Genomic DNA, 15997 nt, shown 5'->3' with positions numbered 1-15997 from the left:
TCAACTCCTGTCGAAAGGCTGGTCATATTGACCCACATTCTGCCCTGTGAACTTTGATGAAAGGCAGCTCTTCTCCATGAGTTTAATGACTTATAAGGCAAACCACAACTTCCTATCCATCAAGCCACCATTGTCCTCAGAAGAAACCAGTTTTGATTAAGAAAATCATCCACGAGAACGGCCATGGAACTGCATATCTCAGCTTAACTGAGTCATTGGAATGAGACTGGACAGAGGCTTGCCTTTCACATTGGCAGATCTTCCCCTGTATCACAAAGGAACCCTCTGCCTCTGGTCACTTGCGCAGAACATGAATACGTACCACTCATGGTACAAGCATAGATTATCTTCATAGGTGGGGTAATGTGTGAAATTCATTAGCTACAAGTTCTAGTAGAAAACTGCTTTGATAAAGGTAAAAGTGTAGGCCTCTGTTTTATTGACTACAAAAAAGCATTTGATAGAGTACATCATAAACTCATGGAAATTCTCAAAAGAACTGATATAGGTGAGAAAGATATCTGATGTATAGAGAATTTATATTGGAATCAGACAGTGCAGATTAAATTTGATAATGAGGTCACAGATTTGGTCAATATATGAGTATGTAGAGGAGTCCGACAAGAATGCATTCTGTCACCCCTGTTATTTAACTTATACTCTGAGAGTATTTTTCAGGAGGCACTTGATGATGTAGAAAAAGGCATAAAGGTTAAAGTAGTGTATATCAATAACATTTCCTGTGCCAATGACACAGTATTTATAGCTGATAATTTAGATGACCTTCAACAACTCGACAACATAGTAGGAGATAACAGCAGTACTCTAGATTTGAATATCTACATCAAAAAGGCTAATTTTATGATTGTCACACAAGAGTCCGACTCATTTAAAGATACAAATCTACAGTTTCAAGGGTCTGTAATACAAAGAGTTAACAAGTTTAAATACCTTGTAACCTGGCTTTGTGAAGCCTGGCAAACAGACTTGGAAATAAAATGTTACATAGAGAACACCTGAAATTTCATCATAAAATTTAGAAATATTCGTACAAGCACAGACCTAGACCTAAACCTTAGAGTCTGATTTGTAAAATGCTACATCTGATCTGTGCTTCTACATGGCTCTGAAGGATGGACACTAAATATGACAACAATGAAGAAGTTAGAGGCCTTTGAAATGTGGATGTATCACAGAATGCTTAAAATACTGTGGACTGGAAGAATAACCAACACCGAAGTACTGGAACAAACGAACAAGCAGTGAGAAATGTTGACATGCTTAAAAGAACAAAAACTGCATACCTAGGACATATAGTGTGGAACACCAAATATATGCTTCTGCAGTTTATAATAGAAGGGAAGATTGAAGGAAAAAGAAGACAAGGGCAAAGAAGAACATCTTGGTTGGGCAATATAACGCAGTGGACAGGACTATTAAGTGTAGACCAGCTATTATATACTGCAGTTCACAGAAGAAAGATGCAACATGTGGTCATCAACATCTATTCATGGATAAGCAACAGAAGAAGAAGAAGGGGGGTAAGGCTCCATCTTCAAAATGTGATTGTGGAGCACCCAGGCAAACCATTCACCCCATTTTTTGTTGTTGCATTTTGCTTCATTTCTGTCTTTTTCTTTCAATTTTCCAGCTTGGTTCTAAAGGAATGTTTTCTTTTCAGATGTTTGTTTATTTTGGTAATTGTCAAGTCAAAGCCTTCTTATGTTTATCTTAGCTGCAATGGTACTAGTAAATTTGCAAAGCCTTTTAATATTGAGAACACAATCGATAATGGAAGCTTACTCTACAGTTCATATTGGATTGGTGTCTGGCGTGTGCTGAACATTCTTCCTCCACCAATAATCATATCGGCTGTTTCTGAGATGGGCACCACCAAACAAACATGTGTTAGCGATCTCAGCTGGAGAGTGACTTATTGTGTCTGCCTTCCACTGAGGGGGGGGGGGGGGGGGGGGTGACATGTGCTCGGCTTTATTCTTATTGAACTAGTGCGTACTGTACATTTGTCTCTAAAATGTGTTCTAATCTACATATGGTGGACAAGCATCTGATGTATGGATTTGCAGAATTGCAATGTGTTTGAGGCCAGATATTTGTATGCTGATAGATTTTGTAGTAGACATTTACTGAACAATAACACCTTTCAAAGACCACTTGAACATTTTATGGAGACAGGCTCTTTTGCAAGAAGGTTATGTCATTGTGGAAGACCAGTCTTAGAACCCCTGATGTAAAAATCGAGCATTTCATGCATTGAGGACAAAAATTGTAGCAGTGCCAGAGAAACAGCAGAAACTGAAAAAGGAATCGTGTTACAGTGCGGAAAGTGTTGTGAGCTCAACTCTTTTATACACATCAGCTTCAGAGAATGCATGATCTACGGAATCAGGTTTTCAGTCCAGAAAAGCTTTTTCTCTATTTGGTTACTGAGGATGTGTGCTCAGGGCCAACACTTTTTGTCTATAATCCCATTCACAAGACATCAGCATCAGTTTAGTGTTAATGTATGGGCAGGCATGATTGGAGACAGATTTATTGCAGCTTTCATTTTGCATGGAACAATGAGTGGAGCATCATGCAGTGCTTTTTTAGTAGAACATTTACATATTTTGTGGGAAGAAGTTCCACTACACTTACATCAGAACATGTGTTCTGTGCATGGCAGGACACCTCTTCATTTTGCTCTACAAGCAAGAACAATTTTAAATCAGCATTTCCCAAATAAATGGATAGGTCATGGGGTGGCAACAGCTTGGCCATCACTAATCTGTTTTGGGAAAAATTAAGGTACATAGTGCATTCAAGACCTATTGTGAATGTGAAAATTTGTCACTAGCATATTTAAGAAGGATTTCAGCAGGTACAGCAAACACCTGGAATATGGGAGCGTATAAGACAACCCACAATGCGGCGTTTAGAAGCTTGTGTTATAGTTAATGGTAGAGATTTTGAGCATTTCATTTGGCCACGGGAAAACAATATCAGACAATAAAAAATAATTGTAGACCCAAGTTGGAAATCTGAAAACAAAACAAAAACAAACAGAATGAAGCAAACATGTAACAACAAAAAAGTGGCTACAACTAAGAAAATTAAAAAAAGTTGACCGTATATACACTGATCAAGCAGAACATTATGACCACCTACTAATAGCTAGCATGTCCACCTTTGGCATGGATAACAGTGGCAATGCATCATGGCATGGAAGCATAGAGGCCTTGGTAGGTTGCCAGAGGGAGTTGGCACCACATCTGCACACACAAGTCAGCTATTTCCCATAAATTCAGGGGAGGGGTGCGATGAGCTCTGATGTAATGTTCAATCACATCACAGATGTGTTTGATCAGATTCAGATCTAGTGAATTGGGTGGCCAGCACATCAGTCATAATTCGCCACTGTGTTCCTCAAACTGCTCCATCACAGTCCTGGACTTGTGACACGGAGCATTATCTTGTTGAAAAATTCCGATGCCATTGGGAAACATGATTGTCATGAAGTGGTGTATGTGGGCTGGAACCAGTGTATGATAGTTCTTGGCTATAATGCTGCCTTGCACAAGCTCCATTGGATCCAGGGATGCCCACGTGAATGTTTCCCAGAGCATAAGGAGTTGCCGCCAGCTTATCTCCGTCCTGCAGTACAGGTGTCAAGGAGTTTCCCTAGAAGATGATCGATTTGCACCGCCCTCATCAGCATGATGAAGAAGGAATCATGATTCATCAGATCACACAATGCTCTGCCACTGTTCCAATGTCCAGTGCCGAAGGTCATGTGCCCATTTCAGCCATTGGTGCCGGTGTTGTGGTGTTAACATTGACACATGCATGGGCTATCAGCTGCGGAAGCCCATTGTTAGGAGCGTACGGTGCACTGTGTTTTCAGACACACTTGTACTCTGCCCAGCATTAAAGTCTGATGTTAGTTATGCCATTAGTTCACTGCCTGTTCTATTTTACCAGTCTGCCCTGCCTACAGCATCCGACATTCTGTAATGAGGTGTGGTCGCCCAATCCCACAACTTCTTGACATGGTTTCACCTTGGTTTCATCACATGTTGAAGACACTCACTACATCTTTCCTCGGACACCTGACAAGTCATGCAACTTCTGAAATGCTCTTACCAAGATGCCGGATCATCACAATCTGCCCTCAGTCAAACTCAACTAGATCGCATACCTTCCCCATTCTACATACGGACAGCACACCCACTGATACTAGAGGCACCGTGTCTGTGTGTGTGTGTGTGTGTGTGTGTGTGTGTGTGTGTGTGTGTGTGTGTCTTACAAGCATTCATTCCCTGGCTCACTTTGCAAATATTGCCCATCAACAACTGTGTGAGAAGTAGATGTAGAAAGAGATGATCATGGTTTTTGGCCACCTTATTCACCTGATTTCTTCTTGTGGGTTCACATGAAGAAAATATTGTGTACAAAACATCTGTTGAGACTGAAGAGAATCTCCAAGGTACAACTGCACTGACTTTGTCTTTATTAGAGAAATAGATGTTTCTTTTCTGATAAAACTTTTCCGAGTATGTGACCGTTTCGTCATATTTTATAGACCACTGTTTTGGTTGCTGTGATCTTCATCTGGATTGTGTTTTTCCTAATCAGTCACTGCCATATTCAGATTTTGTGTAGTATTAATGAATCCTACTCCTAAAGCCAGCTCATCAAGCAGTGCAGGAAAAAACACATTAAAAGGATATGAAAATGTGTAAGTTTTTGGAACCAATTGCTCCTTCTTCTGGCAGATGGATTGAAGGGAAAGTACCAAATAATCAAACATTGATTATTTTCCTTGATATACTATTCCTAGAGTCAGTTTGTCAAGAATGCTATTGAAGTGTATTTTTGATTGCACATGCTAAACAAATTGTCTGTTTCAATATGTACAACAGAACTTTGTATGACACTGTTGTGTCTATGTATAATCTGGGGCTGTAACTTTGAACAGTTGCTGTGACTGTAGCAGCTTGTTGCAAGTTGTAGAGGTATATGAAATTATTACAGACATATGCCTAATGGGATATCTGTCATCATCAGCAGACAAACATAAAACTTGATGGATTGTAACACACTGACATTCATATTCAGGAGGGAGGCAGTTCAGATCTTCATCTGGCTATCCAAATTTAGCTTTTCTATGATTTCCCTAGATCCCTTAAGGCAGCTGCCAGGTTAGTTCCTTTGAAAGCGCATGACCAGTTTCCTTTCCCATCTTTTCTCAATCCAACTTATGCTCCATGTCTAATGACCTCATCATCGATGATATATTAAACCCTTATCTTCCTTATCAATAATAATTTTGTAATTGTTTCACTTATGAATTCCAATTCCCTACTTATATGAGGTACCTTCCACCATGGACTATACAATGGCCTGCAGAGTATGTATGTACATACCTAACAAAAGCTGATTTTTAGTTACAGTGACAGTTATGTAAAAAAATCTTTTGTGTTCTCTAATTTGTTATCTGCTCCATAGGTTGGAAGAGCTCTTGGCGTGTCAATATTGGACCTTTCAGGACAGAACCCATGGAGTCGCATACCCAATTCTGAGTTCCGTTCTCTAACTGGGATAAGAGACTGGCTGCGTGCTCATTGTATTCCAGAGCAAGCACATGGACACAAAATGTCAAGAGCTCAGAGGCAAGCACGTAACTCACAGCCCATCTCACAGGTAGGCGAACAAGTTACGCTCTTGGATGACATAAATATCAAGGAGTGCTGTATATGTTAGTTTTCATTTTGACTGAAGATTATAAATTCCTGTATCATTACTCGCACTACAAATTGTTTCAGTGATGTCTGCATTTGAGGCATGGTTATGTAGAAAGTGATAAAAAAATTATTTTTAAAATGTATATATAATAGTTAAAATTGTGAGACTGAGATTTGTCCCATTTAACTTTAGTCTTTCGAGGACCGTATGTAATACTACGCCTTTAATATAAGGGACCATGCAAGATTTTTAAAAATATTTTTTATATTAGAGTGTTATTTTTGTAATTCTGTTATTTACTTGGGCATTTTTTTTAGTTTTTAAATCATTGTGTTCAACTGGTATATGATATGAAACAGTTCTCTTTCTAAATTGTACGGTTTTTTGACAAATACATCATTTCATACGCCTATTGTGTATGCATTCAGTTCTCCATCCATGCATGTTTAAGAGTTCCTGTTTTATAAGCAGCCTGCCTCTCCCAGGCTCTGTAAAGCATGCCAGTCAATATAAATAGAACTAATGACTGCATTTTTGCTGAGGATTGAAGTGAGAGAGTCTTTGCCAGGTTGCTGCAGCCAGCAGATCACCACTGCGGCCATCCAGTAGTGATACTGCCCTCAAGAGCATTCCACGTGTCCGAAGACTGGCTCCCCTCCCAGCAAAAGCTACCAGCAAGCTGAATGGTAACTGCCCTCAAGGCATTGCAGAAGAGAGGAAAGAAAATGTTTCAGGTTTCCCTGTAGGCACATCTCGTACTGTGTCAGATGTGAGGACTGGTCGCAGTTTCCAATCATCCAGAACCCCTGCAAGCCCATGTTCTCTACAGCGATGTCATTTAACTGGAACAAAGAGAGTCAGAGGTACTCCAGGTGCTGCAGGAACATGTGTTTTTAAGCAGATACTTAGTGTTAAAACTAAATGTGTATCTGTTGCTACAGTTGCTGCGAACTCAAAGAATGGGAAAAATATGGTTAATGGAAGAATACTTGGTAATGTTGGAAATGGCAAGAGAAGTGAACAGAATGTTTCTACCTCATACAGTCATTCTTCCAAAACAAGAGTGCCAAGCTCAAAAAATTCTCACGAAAATCGATTTGGATTTCAAGGTGCAGATATCCAAAAGGATAAGGTATTGTTGAAGCAGGTATCTCGTGGAAGTGGCATTACAGTAGGGAGAATAGTAACACCCAACAGGATAAAAATTATTAAGGATGACCACAAAGCACTATGTGATCAGCACATAGTGAAACAAGGATCAAAACGTCTAAAAATATCTCCTGTAAAGGGTGATCATTCAATTTTCCATGCTGCTTCACAAGTTGATAATGGATCAGTGTCTATTGGAAATTTAAGCTGCAAAGATGTTTTGTCATTAAATGCTGATACAGATATAAGTATGTTAAGAGGTTTTAATACTCTGGATGAAATACCAAAATTTTCAAAAGATGTTAATTATTCTGAATGTAACAGAGATAAGTTGCACTGTAATTCCTTACTGAAGGAAGATACTGATAATAGCTGCTGTCACTTGTCTCAGGCTAGGAAACAGAAACCACTCACAAAACTAGCAAATACTGTGGTTCATAGCTGCAAACATGAAGGTGATAATGTCACTGGAACAAGTAAAGATAAATATAGCACTAGGCTTGATAAGCAGGCTAAAAGTAAAACTACACACCTCTCACCCGTTAAAGTACTGAAGAAGTCACCATCATTTGGGAAAAAACTGAATACTGATGTGACAAAGAAACGAGTAAAAGTTTCAGTTAAAAGTCTCACTACTGTTGCTGCTAAGCTGAAAAAGTCATTTAGTGGAGAACTAGCAATAGACAAAAAAAGGAAAAAAAGTAAACCTAACAAGCTTTAAGGGAAAAAAAAACAACTATACTTTACTTGAGTAGCCTGTGATAAATGTATGAAATATGTTGAAAATATTATGTTTATACTGGAATATATTGATAAATCTTCATAAATATATTATACATTTTATTCTTAGCCTTAATGAATGTATATGTTTATCTTTGTGGAGAAGTTATGTATATACAGCCACAATACTTCAGGACTACAGGGTTTGATTTTTTTCACTTGCAAAATTACATTGTTGAGGTGGTAACTTCATACCACAAATGCATTACTTCTCTATGGGGGTAATTATTTGTTCTTGTGAGAATACTTTATTGTATTATACAATTATACCAATTCTTCTGTGAAGATTAATATGAAGCATTAATTAGTTTGTATGACACTGGTACTGAATTTTATCTGTAAAAATACTTGTGTGTTTACAGAGAACAAAAGATAGTTTCTATCTTCTGTGTACAAGTGCTACCACTATCTTTCTGTTTCCTGTATGCACCATTCCTTGTTACTGATCATTGTTAATATAAATTATTTTAAACTATGTGCTGGTTTGTTCATGTTGTTGCAATGTAATTGTTGTAGAAAACATAGTGTTCTGAGTGCTGCAAGTAATGTGTTTACTGCCTCAGTGTGTATAGTAAATGTGCAACAAAATGAATTTTTGAGGTTTTACCGGATTTTTTGTACTTCAGTGTTAATAGATCATTGATTTAGAGATCTGAATGCCCCTTGGTACTTAAATGATATATCTACTAAAATAAAAATATAGTGTTGTTGTGCCCCATAAAATTAAATTTAGATAGGCTTTAAGACTGTGAAACATTTTCAGGGAAATGTTTCATGCATTGGTACCTTTCAAACATAGTCTTTTTCCACACAATTAATTGCTTGTGGAAAAGTAAGACTTGTGTTGTGAAAAATTTGTACTTGGTGGTTTATTGTTGCACCATATGAGCACTAGATGGTTTTTTTTTTTCAGATAAAAGTAAATGAATTAATTATATTGTCTGCCTTTTCTGCCTGTGTGTGTGTGTGTGTGTGTGTGTGTGTGTGTGTGCGTGCGTGCGTGCGTGCGCATGCGTGCGTGCTGTTCACAAGCTTCTTTACTCATCTTTTACAAGTATGCAAGTATGTAGAGGAATAATAATTATGTGAATGAATCTTTGCTTTTATAAAAACAAAACACATCATGTTTTGTTGGTTTGTAATATTGAAGCATATTAAACTTAAAATGTGCTGAGCACACATGAAAATTATAAAACAGAAATTACTTGATTTTTCAGTGTGACACGTGCTCTCACAACTATATTCTTAATTAAAAATGTACTTATTTTTTTGTTTTTGTTTTTATGAATGTGCTGTATTAGTCTCATGCCATAGGTACCTTCATGTTAGACAACAATTAAACATAATTAAATATATTTTGGCGACGTCTGCCCTGACTTCCTGACCCATGTGTGCAGATTCCAAATTATCTATAGCATTACAGACCAAATAGGGCATGTGTATAACCGCACACCCGTGTACACACACACATTCACATATTAAATAAATTGTTATTAGAGTACTCTTCTAGTCCCGAAATGGATCTACCATCAGTTTGACAATTCAGATATCATGGAAAAATAGTTATGCAACACTGTTGAAAACACGTAATGAATATTTCCAGATCTAATGTGTCTTGTAACAGGCAATAAGAGAGAGTTTTCCACAATATCGTTAAATTTTCCTCACTTTTTGTCAGATTATGTTCTGCTTATTTGTCAGAGTACTCTTTAAGTAGCTGATGTACTATAAATATTAATTTTGAGTTGTCAGCCACTGATGTCGCTGTAATTTAATAATCACCTTACCTCATCTTAAACTGAAATGTGAATGGTATACACATTAAAATCACCCAAATCAGTATTCTCCAGTAACTGTCAAAATACAACTCTGAACCCTCATGTGCAGCAGAATTCTCCACTTTCAGTTATCATTGCATTATGTCTTGTTACAAAAGCAGAAAAGATATTTTGTTTCCATTTGTAAATTTTTAAATTAATGAGTTCTCCTTCATATAAAAATATTTATGGTTATGTACTAAAACCCAGAAATTTAAACTGGCTATTTTGTAAAGCTATTGCTTAAATAATATTTGTTAGAGACAAAGCATTCACAGAAATCCACTTGGTATTAAAATATCCTATGTAAATAAATTGTTGACATTTGTACACATATATTATGTCAGTTTTCACACAATTTCAAAACTTGACTGTTTCCTTTTCCCATTACTGAGTGAATATATTGTTGAAAATAATAGCAGTCACACATAAATTCATTTTTATCCCCTTATCAAACTTACCATTTTTCCTAAAGTCCATTTGTATAAGAAACTATTATGTGTGTGTGTGTGTGTGTGTGTGTGTGTGTGTGTGTGTGTGTGTGAGGGGAGAGAGAAAGAGAGGGATAGTGGGCTGAAATCTTATAAAAAGAAGACAAGATTCATTTTATTTTGATTAATTATTTTGTGCATTTCGGACATTAGTGTGATTCATGATGTGCATCAGTAAATAAAGCTAAAGTAACTATATGTTCTCTTAATTTAATGTAGTTATCAGGTTCCGTGGAAAAAATGTGAGCTATAGCTACACAGTAATGTAATGAGCCATTACATAAAAAACAGAAAGCTGATAAGTAACAACACCAGAGAAGGAAAGTTGCTACTCACCATATAGCAGAGATGCTGAGTCGTGATAGGCACAATAAAAAGATTCACACAATCATAGCTTTCGGCCATTAAGGCCTTTGGCAGTACACACACACACACACACACACACACACACACACACACGCAAATGCTACTTGCACACACATGTCTGCAGTCTCAGAGCGCTGAAACAGTCTGAGAGAGCTGAAACTACAAGAAAATTTAAAAACCAGAAAAGATGATTATTTAAAAACTTACACAGAAAATACCATAAACAATGCATTACAGTGCAGCACTCTCAAACACTGCTAAGAACTTTTGTACAAGATAAAAGAAGTAGACTACAGAGAAGCATGTCAACCTAGATTTTAAAATATGAGGTTTATTGGACAGTTGTCAGTTACACTTGAAGCCTGTTAAAAACAGAACCTGCATTATAGTGCAAACCTTCTGTACAATGGCTAGAGAAATGTTACCCAACAATGAACTGTTCTTTCCATCTAGTGGCTACTGAATGTTTGAATGAGTCCTTATTACCTACCACAAATCCCATGAGGGAGTAAAAGTAAGGAAATAAAGTGTATTGCCTAGATATCAGCCTATACTTCCAGACTGGAGTTCTCTCTCTCTCTCTCTCTCTCTCTCTCTCTCTCTCTCACACACACACACACACACACACACACACACACACAGACACAACACACACACACACACACACACACACACACACACTCAGAGTACAAATTATGGATGACATCAAGCAATATATTTGAGCATACATCAGTACACACAGATATCTCACAAACTGTCAACATCTGGCAACAGACAGTGGGACTCAGTTTTCATTGTTATGCTGCTTTTGGAGGCCAGTAATGTCAGGAACAAATGCATGACATTGCTGAGAATGGGACCAATAAATTACATAATTGGTATGTAAAGCAGTGGAAAATAATTTTGTGAAATGATGACATGGGGCACTGTGTTGGGCACCTGTGGATCTAGTTGATGTGCAATGATAGGTATTGATAATTGTGTTGTGATTACAGTATAATTTGGAGGAGGCTGTTTTCCTGGGATCAATGCTTTTGATTAATGGCAAAATCGACTCGTTTTTATGAAAACATTTTAGATAATAATATGTTGTCCACATATCTGTGAGAGAACTGAATCAAGCAGTAACACTCCTGCCCCTGTAGTAAGGACCATTGCCCCATGATTAAAAGAAAATTAAATGGATTTGCAGGACTGGACTTCCCATAGACCTGATATGAGCCCCGTACATCTTTGGGATGTAGAAGAGTGTCTTTTGCCTATCAAACAAATTCACCCTAAAACTCAGCAATAGGCAACAAATGTTCCTCAGGAAGAATGAAAAAAAAATCCACCTTTCATTGTGTCACTCATTAGCGAAAACCTTTCCCTGAAGGTTAAATGCTGAAACAATTCCAAAAGGACATGCTGCAGACTACTAGTTGCATGGTTGGTATCTTGAATGAATCTGCAGTGGATTTTAAGATACTTTTGGTTGTGTAGTATAAATTTGAGTGGAATTTCTGTAATGTTTTATAAATTCTAACCACACTAATCTGCCAAAAGACATTACTGATGTGTGCACAGGTTGTATCATCATTGCACTATCACAATTATTATTATCATCATCATAGCTGAGTGGTCATCACTACGGAATGCCATGAAAAGGGGCCTGGGTTCGATTCGTGGCTGGGTCGGAGATTTTCTCTGCTCAGGGACTGGGTGTTGGGTTGTCCTTATCATCATCATTTTATCCCCATCGACATGTGAGTCGCCAAAGTGGATTCAGCTCGAAAGACTTGCACCAGGCGAACAGTCTACCCAACAGGAGGCTCTAGCCACACGACATTTCTTTTTTTTTTTTTTCTTTTTTTCATCATCATCATCATGTAATCGGACTTAAGAACTCTATATATGACTTATGACTTCAATGTTGACCAGTATATCTTCTCCAGTGTGACAGTATGTACTCCATAACAAAATCTTTGTTAATGGTATATGCCTTAGAGGAACCATATTCACTCCTTAGGATATCGTGATGACGGGAAAAAGTTACAGTCAAAACTATTTCCAGGCGACAACATTCCAAGATATCATGTTTGGCTCTTAGAAGCATCTCACATTATGTTGACCTGAAGATAAGAGTGTTGGTGCCTTTTGTATATGTATTATATCTTTTGGTGCAATGCAACTAAAGAAAAGAAAGTATTTATTCGGTATGAGTGTAAAGTAGATAACTGCACATCTTACAGAGGCCTAATTAAGGATCTTGGTTTTCTTACTTGCACTTCCCAGTACATTATCCTGAGTGGTTTTTGTTTCTGACAATAAAAATGAATTACAGCTTAACTACGATCTGCATAATGAGAATATAAGACACAAAAATAATTTCTATGTATGGTGTGTCTCCATGTCCAGAGTTCAGAGTGGAATTATGTACTCTGATGCAAATGTATTGCACAAGATCTCATCTAACATAAACCAAGAATTGTCAGACCGTACCTTTTCAGTATAAAATGAAAAATTACAGACTCCAATGAACTGGCCAATAAAATTGTGCGACCATGATGGTGATATACAACTAATATCAAATTGATACAAATTGTACTACTTGCTTGGATATGCAAATTATACCACATGAAGTAGGTAGTAGTAATGTCCTCTTAAAATGCTGTTAATAAGAAAAGATTACACACAAGGTTTCTCATCCAGAAATTATTTACTAGTAGGCAATACAGACCATGTAGAACCTTGGCCTCCTTCAGCACCTCCTTTCATTCCTCTCTGTCCTTTTCTTTCCTTCTCCACTTCCTGATTCCCATTGTTTTGAGGTCCTCTTCCATACCTTTAAGCCATCTTGTCGTCCTCTTCTCCTTCTTCCCTCTGTCTTTCCCATAAACACTTTACTGACATTCAGTGTTTCTGACACTCTGTGTACATGATCAACCCATCTTATTCTTCCTTGCTTGATTTTCACTACAGTATTCAGCTGTCCAAAAAGTGTTTGTAGTTCCACATTAAATGTTATTCTCCAGTTTTATTCCTCGCTTAGTACCCCACATATCTTTCTCAAAATCTTACTTTCCCAGTTGCCAACCTTCTTCTTTTGTATTTATCACCCAGCTTTCGAATACATACATTACAATAGGTCTTAATATTGTCAGATATATTTTGATTTTTGTATTCGTGCCAGTTCTAGACTTGAACATAATCTGCAAGGAACAATAGCATTGGTTTCCACCTGCTGACCTTCCTTGAATTTTTACTGTTGTCCTGTTATCTTCTATTATTATTTATCCCAGATATTTAAATGCTTCCACTCAATTATATTCTTTCCAGTACCTTCTTACTAAAGCATCTTCTCTATCCCTACAAGGATCTTCCGTCAACATATATTTGTTATGTCTGTATTCACTTCAAGTCCTAACTTTTGCACTGTTCCTTCGAATACAGCATAATTATCCTTCAGAGCTCTAACTTCCCTTGCAGTTAATGCTATATCATCTGCGTGTGCCACCACTTGGGCTGGCCAGTTAAAAATTGTTCCCCCTGGGTTTGTCAGCATTTGGCAAATTACCTTCTGTAGTGCTAAGTTAAAGAGTAGTGCAGAGATCACATTTTCCTGCTGCAGTTCCCTCTCCACATGGAACTTTCCTGACAACACTTGTTCTACTCTGACCATGCAAACTGTTTCTTTTGTTGTCATTTCCATCAACCTCAGTAATTTTAGCTGGTTTCTGAAATCATTTGTACTTTGGAGAATTGTCATTCAACTGCACATTTGATGAAATATCCACATCTAAAGACTGCAAATTTGCACAAGTCACATCATTAACCAAGAAATGAAATAGGAATAATTCATTGAATTGCAAACCCACATCATGGACATCAATTTGCACGAAGAGTTTCAAACATACATGGTGTTTTAAATATAATGAATTACCTTGAAGAAAATTATCTACTGACATGTAGTCAACATGATTTAAGAAAATATTGTTCTTGTGAAACACAACTAGCTCTTTATTCACATGAAGTAATGAGCACTGTCAACAGGGGATCACAAGTTGATTCCACATTTCTAGACTCCCAGGAGGCATTTGACGCCGTTACTCAGATGTGACTTTTAATCAAATTGTGTTCCTATGGAGTGTCGTCTCAGTTTTGTGACAAGAGTCATGATTTCCTGCCAGAACTGCAGTAACTGACAGAAAGTCATTGAGTAAAACAAAAGTTGTATCAGGCATTCCTCAATGAAGGCTCTCTGTTGTTCGTAATCTATTTAATTGATTTAGGGGACAATCTGAACAGTCCTCTTAGATTGTTTGCAGATAGTGATGTCATTTATCATCTAGTAAAGTCATCAGAATATCAAAACCAATTGCAAAATGATTTAGACGAGGTATTTGTGTAGTGTGAAAAGTGGCAATTGACTCTGAGTAATGAAAAGTGTGAAGTGAACCTTATAAGTACTAAAAGGAATCAATTAATTTTCAGTTACACAATAAATCACACAAATATAAAGACTTCAGTTCAACTAAATACCTGTGGATTGCAAAATGAGCAACTGAAATTGGTATGGTCACATACACTATGTGATCAAAAGTATCTGGACACCCCCAAAAACATATGATTTTCATATTAAGTGCATTTTGATATTAGGTACTCCATATCAGTGACCTCAGTAGTCATTAGACATCGTGAGAGTGCAGAATGTGGTGCTCCGTGGAACTCACGGACTTCGAACGTGATCAGGTGATTGGGTGTCACTTGTGTCATACGTCTGTACGCGACATATCTTCACTCCTAAACATCCCTAGTTCCTCTGTTTCCGATTTGATAGTGAAGTGGAAACGTGAAGGAACACGTAGAGCACAAAAACATACAGGCCGACCTCATCTGTTGACTGACAGAGACCGCCAACTGTTGAAAGAGGGTTGTAATGGGTAATAGGCAGACATCTATCCAGACCATCACAAAGGAATTCCAAACTGCATCAGGATCCAGTGCAAGTACTATGACAGTTAGGCAGGAAGTGAGAAAACTTGGATTTCAGGATTGAGTGGCTGCTCATAAGCCACACATCACGCCAGTAAATGCCGAACGACACCTCGCTTATTGTGAGGAGTGTAAACATTGGACGATTGAACAGTGGAAAAAGTTGTGTGGCGTGATGAATCACAGTACACAATGTGACGATCTGATGGCAGAGTGTGGGTATGGTAAATGCCCGGTAGACGTTATCTGCCAGCTTGTGTAGTGCCAACAGTAAAATTCAGCGGTGGTGGTGGTGTTATGGTGTGCTTGTGTTTTTCAGGGTGGGGGCTTGCACCCCTTGTTGTTTTGCGTGGACCTCAGCATCTTTCAACACAATCGAGCACCTGTTCATAATGCTTGGCCTGTGGCGGAGTGGTTAGATGACAATAACATCCCTGTAATGGACTGGCCTGCACAGATTCCTCACCTGAATCCTATAGAACACCTTTGGGATGTTTTGGAACACTGACTTCGTGCCAGGCCTCACTGACCGACATCGATACCTCTCCTCAGTGCAGCACTTCGTATGGACTGCCATTCCCCAAGAAACCTTCCAGCACCTGATTGGACATAAGCCTCTGAGAGTGGAAGCTGTCATCAAGGTTAAGGGTGGGCCTGCACCATACTGAATTCAAG

General features: G+C 38.0%; 1 protein-coding gene across 1 annotated transcript in view; it reads left to right on the top strand.

Moving 5' to 3' along the window:
• The window catches only part of LOC124712723 (cytosolic carboxypeptidase-like protein 5), a 179641-nt gene extending 169867 nt beyond the window's left edge, over window positions 1-9774 (top strand). Inside the window, exons 10-11 of the mRNA XM_047242893.1 lie at window positions 5509-5703; window positions 6314-9774. Coding sequence (XP_047098849.1) covers window positions 5509-5703; window positions 6314-7615 — 1497 coding nt within the window. The 3' untranslated portion in view covers window positions 7616-9774. The remainder of the gene's footprint in view (window positions 1-5508; window positions 5704-6313) is intronic.
• Window positions 9775-15997: the final 6223 nt, after the last annotated feature.

Source organism: Schistocerca piceifrons, chromosome 1, assembly GCF_021461385.2.
Source record: "Schistocerca piceifrons isolate TAMUIC-IGC-003096 chromosome 1, iqSchPice1.1, whole genome shotgun sequence".
In the NCBI taxonomy this organism is placed as follows: Eukaryota; Metazoa; Arthropoda; class Insecta; order Orthoptera; family Acrididae; genus Schistocerca; species Schistocerca piceifrons.
The sequence above is the reverse complement of the archived record's forward strand: the minus strand, read 5'-3'. Positions and strand labels throughout refer to the sequence as shown.